General features: G+C 59.1%; 1 protein-coding gene across 2 annotated transcripts in view; it reads right to left on the reverse strand.

Moving 5' to 3' along the window:
- Nucleotides 1-7488, reverse strand: part of LOC107198750 (cyclic AMP-dependent transcription factor ATF-7) — a 35581-nt gene that overhangs the window by 8309 nt on the left and 19784 nt on the right. For both annotated transcript variants that reach the window (XM_015615943.2, XM_015615941.2), the window contains exons 2-7: nt 7276-7372; nt 5114-5232; nt 2376-2510; nt 1921-2078; nt 933-1032; nt 116-229 (exon numbers count right to left, since the gene is read on the reverse strand). In XM_015615943.2, coding sequence (XP_015471429.1) covers nt 116-229; nt 933-1032; nt 1921-2078; nt 2376-2510; nt 5114-5232; nt 7276-7372 — 723 coding nt within the window. The remainder of the gene's footprint in view (nt 1-115; nt 230-932; nt 1033-1920; nt 2079-2375; nt 2511-5113; nt 5233-7275; nt 7373-7488) is intronic.

A 7488-nucleotide genomic window follows, 5' to 3' on the forward strand; every position in this document is an offset into this window, starting at 1 on the left:
CCAGCCCAGCAGTGTCCAGCCCAGCCCAGTGGGCAGTGTCCAGCCCAGGCTCCAGGGATGCCCAGGGACTGAGCAGGCTGAGGAACAGGCCCGTGACCCCCTCCCCACCACTCACCATTTTGGCTTCGGACTGTGCCGGGAGTCCCGAGGGCGAGACGGAGCCGCTGCTGTTGATGGGGGGCCCGGGAATGCCAGGGATGTTGGGCACCATGGCCACCGGCCGGGCCAGCTGCGAGGGGAGCGGGGACAGCAGGGTTGGGGAGTGGAGCAGCTCTGCAGGAGCTCCTGACAGAGCAGGTCTGTAAATGCTGACAAACGCCTCAACTCCATCCCATCCCTCCCTTCCCTCCCCAGCAGCGCAAGGATCGGGGGAGAGGCACCAAATCCGCTCTGGTTCCGTGGCAAAGCTGCCACTGTGCCTCCTCTTTGAGCTTTCTCCCTCCAAAAAAGGGAAAGAAACCAGAATGTGGAGGATTTGGAAATGCTTTTAGCCCCCAAAGGGCTCAGAATTGTGAGGGGAGGGGTGAGGAGGCTCGGCAGCGCTCGGGCAGCTCCGTGTGCAGAGCCCAGCCCGGGCTGGAGGGGACATTCCGGGGCCGGCACAGCCGGACGTGCTCGCTGCAAGCTCGGCTGCCCTCGGAGCAGCCTGTTCCAAATGGAAGCAGCTAATCAGGGATCCTGCGGCTCCCAGCCCCGGCCCGGCGGCGCCAGCCATCTGTCCGGGCACGGATTTGGATTTTTCCAAACTTATTGCCCTCTGGTGTGATCCCCACGTTACTGCTGCCCTGCCAGAGCTGCCCCTCCTCTCCTCCTCCTCCTCCTCCTCCTCCTCCCGCAGCGTCGCAGGGACAGAGATCCGAGCGCTCGTGAACGCTGGGCAGGGCCAGGCCCGTTCCCTGCTCCGGACAGGGAGTTCTGGAAGTTTCTCTCACCGAAATGACAGACGGCATCTGCACGGGGGGGCCGGGCAGCACGGGCATGGCCTGGCCGTTGGCGAGCTGCACCACGAGCGGGAGGGAGCCGGTGGGAGACCTGCAGAAACAAACAATTCCCGCATCGTTTTCCAGGTTTGTGCCTGTCCCGAGGGCTCAGGGCCATCCCTGCACCCTCAGGCTCCTTCCTCCCCAAGCACGCCCTGCCAAGCCCGGAGCCGCAGCCTCCGGGGCCTCCAGGGCCAGACAATCCCTGAGCAATTCCAGCTCGACAATCCCTGAGCAATTCCAGCTCCAGACAATCCCTGAGCAATTCCAGCTCCAGACAATCCCTGAGCAATTCCAGCTCCAGACAATCCCTGAGCAATTCCAGCTCCAAATAATCCCTGAGCCATTCCAGCTCGACAATCCCTGAGCCATTCCAGCTCGACAATCCCTGAGCAATTNGACAATCCCTGAGCAATTCCAGCTCCAAATAATCCCTGAGCCATTCCAGCTCGACAATCCCTGAGCCATTCCAGCTCGACAATCCCTGAGCAATTCCAGCTCCAAATAATCCCTGAGCAATTCCAGCTCCAGACACAATCCCTGAGCAATTCCAGCTCGACAATCCCTGAGCAATTCCAGCTCGACAATCCCTGAGCAATTCCAGCTCCTGACAATCCCTGAGCAATTCCAGCTCAACAATCCCTGAGCAATTCCAGCTCCAGACCATCCCTGAACCATTCCAGCTCCAAATAATCCCTGAGCAATTCCAGCTCCAGACAGTTCCCCACCGCCGGGTGCCGTGCTGAGCTCAGGGAGCGCTTTCATCTCTCCCCACAGTGAGTTTTGTCTCGTTTCACTGAGCTCTGCCTCGTTCCCTCACTCCAGGACAATCAGTTCCTGCGTCCTGCAGTCCCATCCCAGCACTGCTGCAGCCGTGAGCAGCCCCTGGAGCTCATCCAGGACCCGCACTCCTGCCCCAGGACACGCTGCCCGTACTCACCCCAGCTGTCTGTTGGCGGGGGGGGCCTGGGTGATGACGGAGGTGGGGGACGGCAGCGTGGGGTGCAGGGGGTCGTAGCCCAGGTGCAGCGGCAGCGAGCCCGGCCGCACAATGGTGGGCGTGGGTGTGGAGAGCATCAGCGGCTTGGAGGGCAGTTCCTGCAGGGCAGAACACACAACAGGGGCTGCTGACAGCCAGCCTTCAAACCCTGCAGCCTCCAGAAACCCTGCAGCCTCCAGAAACCCAGGAGCTGAGGGGAGCACAGGGCACACGGTGAGGAGGGGAGGCGCTCCTGCCCCTCAGCTCAGGGTGTTTCAGAGGGAGGGGAAGCTCCAGCCCCTCTGCCCGTCCCTTCAGAGGCCCAGCTCAGGCCTCAAGGAGCCCAACTCAGGCCCCAGAAAAGCCCAGCTCAGGCCCTGGCCCCACATGCAGAGGGACCGTGGGGACAGCCCCACCTTGTCCTTGTGCTGGGGCGAGCGTGGCCGAGACGCGGGGCTGTCCGGAGGGGACGAGTCCACCTCCACCGGCTCCTCCTCCTTGATCCTGATGTCCGGCGTGGAGGGCAGGGACATGTCCAGGGCCCCGGAGCCCTGCAGGGGGAAAGGACAATCAGCTCTGAAAGGACAATCAGCTCTGGAAGGACAATCAGCTCTGGAAGGACAATCAGCTCTGGAAGGACAATCAGATCCAGAAAGGACAATCAGATCCAGAAAGGACAATCAGCTCTGGAAGGACAATCAGATCCAGAAAGGACAATCAGATCCAGAAAGGACAATCAGGTCCAGAAAGGACAATCGGCTCGCATTGTTTGCAGAACGTTCGGCTGCTCCCCGAGGAAGCGGCTCCGGCTCCCAGCTCTTGCCAAATTATTTTTATTTATTTGTACTGAAGCAGCATCTGGGAGCCCGAGGCAGAGAGCTGGGCTGCTCCAGCGCTGGCCAAACGGAGACGGAGGCCCGGGAACGAGAGGCAGCCCCAGATGGCAGCAGTTTGTGGGCTCTCAGTAACACACACGGCGTCTCCACGGGTTGTTGTTATGATTTTTTGGTATAAAAAGGGCCCTGCTAAGGAGAACAGGTACCCAAGCCAAATGCCTGCGAGTTACAGGAGGCACTTTCACTCACAGAAGAGCTGTAAAACATTGTATAAATCAGCCTGAATTATTTTATTACCCGATTATCAAAAGCAAACAAAGAGCCATGCAAGTTATTAAATATCTATGAGCGCCCCATTAAAATAAAACCCAACCATATGCCTGGACTTGGCCACTTGCCACCACCCCGGGATCCAGCAGTGCCACGTGGCCCAGTGGAACCAGTTAACGACGTGTGGGGACCGGAAGGGGCAGGGGGACAAGTGAAATGAGGGGGACAAGTGAAACTGTCCCCGTGCCACACCTGGAGCGAGAGAGCAGGGAGGGAGGCACAGCAAGGATGATGCTCCAGACCCTGCACATCACCTGGTCCATCTGTCCGTCCATCCATCCATCCCTGCTCCATCCATCCATCCCTGCTCCATCCATCCATCCATCCTTGCTCCATCCATCCCTCCTCCATCCATCCCTGCTCCATCCATCCATCCATCCATCCTTGCTCCATCCATCCCTGCTCCATCCATCCATCCATCCATCCATCCCTGCTCCATCCATCCCAGCAGTAAAAGGGTAAATGTGGATGGTTTAGAGCAGAGTGAGGCTCCAGCCCCAATTTGGGGTTGCAGAGGGGGATGCAGTTCCAGCCCCAGTTCGGGGTTGCAGAGGGGATGCAGTTCCAGCCCCAGTTCGGGGTTGCAGAGGGGATGCAGCTGCAGCCCCAGTTCGGGGTTGCAGAGGGGGATGCAGCTGCAGCTCCGTGCCCTCCCTGCCCTCCCTGGGCGGGCACTGCAGGGGAAGGTGCAGCAATAACCATTTCCCTGCCCTTTCAGGGCTGCTGCGGGAATTCCAGAGGAGCCGGGATTAACATGCAGCAAAGTTTCAAACCGCTTAAAGCGCCCCCGGGGAAGCTCCCGCTGCGCCTGTGTTTTTAATTAACGGCGCTGGTGCGAGACCACCCTGGCAAAAAGGGAGGACAAACACCAGAGTGGACGCTGGAAGCCCAGCTCCGGCCAGCGCCGGGCAGCGAGTGACCAGCTGACCTCGCCCGGACAGCGGCTCCGAGCAGGGACAATCCTTTCCCTAAGAGCCGACAGCCCCCGATATTTAGGATATTTAGGATGAATTAATTGTTCAGGAATATTGGGGCTGGGGCATCCTAAAGGCGACGCCCGGAGCGCAGCCCGGGGCCGAGGGCCGGTGGTCTCCCCGGGCTGGGGTCTCCTGCTCGGCCACTCCATCTGCGCAAATCCCGGCCGCTCCTTCCCCGCTCGCTGCCTTGCAGAACAAAGGGCAGGAGCCTCTGCAGCAGCCGCATACCAATGAGAGAGATCAATTTCGGTTTAAAGAGCCTGTTATTGGCGAGGGGGGGAGCGGGTGGGAAGCCAGGTTTCAGTTTTAATTCTGAATTCCTCCGTTCCCCATCTCGGGAAGATTTACGCGGCTCGGCTCCCGCAGTTTATTTCCGAGCAGCGCCGCTGACTGCGAGCGTATGTACGGACATACATCAATTTAGTAAATGTATGTGCCAGGCTGAGAGCCCGGCACGCATCTGCTGCTGCTCCGAGCCCGCCGAGGCAGGGGAGGGGCGGGGGGCTGGAAATGTCCTTAATTAGCTGCTTTCTGATGAGATCCCGTTGTCCTTCAGCCCCTGGCGCTCGCCGGGCTGCGGGGGCAGCCTGGATCGATGGCGCTGGCGGAGCAGAGAGCTCTTTGTTCGGGAGAGCCGCTCTTTTCCTCCGAGCCGCCCGCTCCAGACACGCCGGGAACCAAAGCTCCGCTCCCTGCCCCGTGCCGGCCCCTCCGAGCCACAATCCCGGCCCCGAGGAGGGTTCTGCCCCCGTCCCGCAGCTCCTTCCCGAGCTCGGAGGTGTTTCGGGCGCTCCCCCTCTCCCTTTCCCCCCCTTTTTTCCAAGGGAAAAGCCAAAGGAGTAACAAAGCATTAAATCTGCTCTCCGCAGGCCTCGGATCAGTGGGAAAAGCAGCCAAAGGCACAAAAACAAGACCCCGCACACGCCAGCAAATTCCTCCCGAGGGGCTGTGGCCGTGTCAGGGGCAGTGCCGGGCCCTCCCCGCCCTCCCAGGGCAGTCACAGCCTCTTGCCTTTTTCTCGTCATCCTCAGCAGCTTTCTTGAACTCGTGCTCGAAGGAGCTGGCCAGCTCGTTGAAGAGTCCCACCTCCTCACAGTTCTTCAGGAACCGAGTCGGGGTCGGAGTCTGGTCTGGTTTGGGTTGGAACACCGGGAATTGGTCAGGGAGAGGCCAAAAAAATCCCATTTTACCCGTCCCAGCCCTCCAGGGGAGCCCTGGGGAATGCGGGTGGTGCCCCGGGGACAGCAAGTGACACTTTGGAAAAGGGACAATCACTTCTTGCTGGTTTTGTTTCTCTGGCGTTTAAAGAAACAACCTTTGGAGCGAGAGGATTCCTGTGAATTCCTGGCTGTGGAATTCCCATCCCTCCCACCCCGGGGTTCTGCCCCATCCTCAGCGGGACAAGGAGGGAACACCGGGAGTTTGATCTCCCTGAAATCATCGGCACAGGGAGAGGAGAGAGCAGCTGAAGGGAGCGGCCCCAGGGCCGGGCAGAGCCCAATCCCAGCTCCCAATCCCGGAGCGATTCCCTGGGAATGCTCCCAGCCCAATCCCAGGGGATTCCCTGGGAATGCTCCCAATCCCAGCTCCCAATCCCAGGGGATTCCCTGGGAGTGCTCCCAATCCCAGCTCCCAATCCCAGGGGATTCCCTGGGAGTGCTCCCAGTGCCAGCTCCCAATCCCGGAGCACCTCCAGGCCTCTCTCTGGCCGTGGCCCAGCCCATAAAAGCACAAGGAGCCTCCAGCTCCGCTGGGAATCCCAGGGATGGATCCAGCCCGCAGACAAACACCGGGATTTTCCAGCACAAAGAGCGTCCCGGGGATGATTCAGCCCCGACTCCAAACCCTCCCTCTGCTGGGTTTGCCACTGATGCAAAATCCCCCTCTGGGCACCCTTTGCTTCCCCCCAGATCCCAATCCATAAAATCCAGGAACTTCATCAACCAAATCTCTCCGCAGGAGGTTGTTTTTCCAGGGCTTTAACAGCTCTCAGGGCTCTTTTGGGATCGCTCTGTGTTTAGCATTCCCGAGCTGCAGAGATTTCCACAAACAAAGCCTGGGAGCTCCGCGCTCCCGTCCTTCCCCATCCCATCGAAATCCCTCTCCCTCCCTGGCTCGGCCGGGTCCTGCTCCCGACACGGCCTGGGGAGGCAGGGACAAATCCCAGGGACAAAATGGTGCCTGGAAAAAGCCCGGGATGGATGGAATTCCAGGCAGCCCCCTCTGCTCAAAGCCAGCGGGGTTTTACAGCCCCCGTCTGTGTCAGACACGCACTGCTCTGGGCGGGTTTAGCTGGTCCACAAATTGGGACAAAATAAATAAATTTGGTTTCGGGGGGGTTTAGCTGGTCCTGAACTGGCCATGGATAAATTGAGTTCGTTTGGGGGGTTTTGTGTTTTACCCCAGAGCAGCTCCCCAAGTGTCAGGGGTGACCTTGTTCCCCGTGCTCCTGAGGTGTTTCACCCCCGGTTCTGGAATGATCCCACTGGGAATGTTTCCTCTCCCTGGGAGCAGCTTCCAGCCCAGAGCTCTCTCAAACCCAGCTCAGTTCCCATTCCCTGCCTCAGCACGGATTTGGGCTGGAGACGAACGGGGAGAAAGGTGCCAGGCTCCTGCAGCAGCTTCGTTTTCCCCCAGGAACCCTCCAGGAACGGCCCCTTCACAAAAGGGCCAGGAGGGGCTCTGGGACCTGCCCAGAGATGAGTGGGGTTGGGGTTTGGCCCCGGTGTTCAGGGGCTGCTGGAGCTCCTGGCTGGGCTCTGCAGCCCGGCTGCGCTCGGGGCCGCTTGGATTTATTAACTGCAGCTTCCTAAAAGCTCGGGAAAATCGACACCTGGGCTGAGAGGGGAAGCTGCTTTGTCAGGTTTGGTTCATCGTCCTCAAAGCACACGCAGAGACGTGAAAGCCCTTCTGGCCATAAATCCTCCAGCCTTTAATAAAAAAAGGGCGAGAGCTTAAAAAAAAAAAATTTAAAAAAATTAAAACACCCCCCCCCAAACCCCACAAAACCTGATACTGCCATAAAAAAAAAAAAAAAAAAAAAAAAAAAAAAACTTGGAAGCCTCTGGCTTTCCTTTCCCCCTGATTAAATGCAGATCACAGGAGGTTTTATGGGTTTTGCAGTGCATCTGGTCCCTGGCATCAATCTTGCCGGGCGCTGGCCGGGCACATACCTGCGATGATGACGGAGTCGGTGCGAGCGGGGCCGAATTTCAATGTCATCTCATGCTTGTGTTTATGAACCGCCAGGTGGTCCTCGTTTGTGAACCTCTGAAATGAAACAATTTAGAAAATGGGGAATAAACGCGCTTTGTGTTTTACGGGCCCGTCCTGCGGCGGCTGCGGGGGGAACGCGGCTGCAGCGGCCACCAGGGCTGGGACAGGGG

Source organism: Parus major, unplaced genomic scaffold (genome assembly GCF_001522545.3).
Source record: "Parus major isolate Abel unplaced genomic scaffold, Parus_major1.1 Scaffold299, whole genome shotgun sequence".
In the NCBI taxonomy this organism is placed as follows: domain Eukaryota; kingdom Metazoa; phylum Chordata; class Aves; order Passeriformes; family Paridae; genus Parus; species Parus major.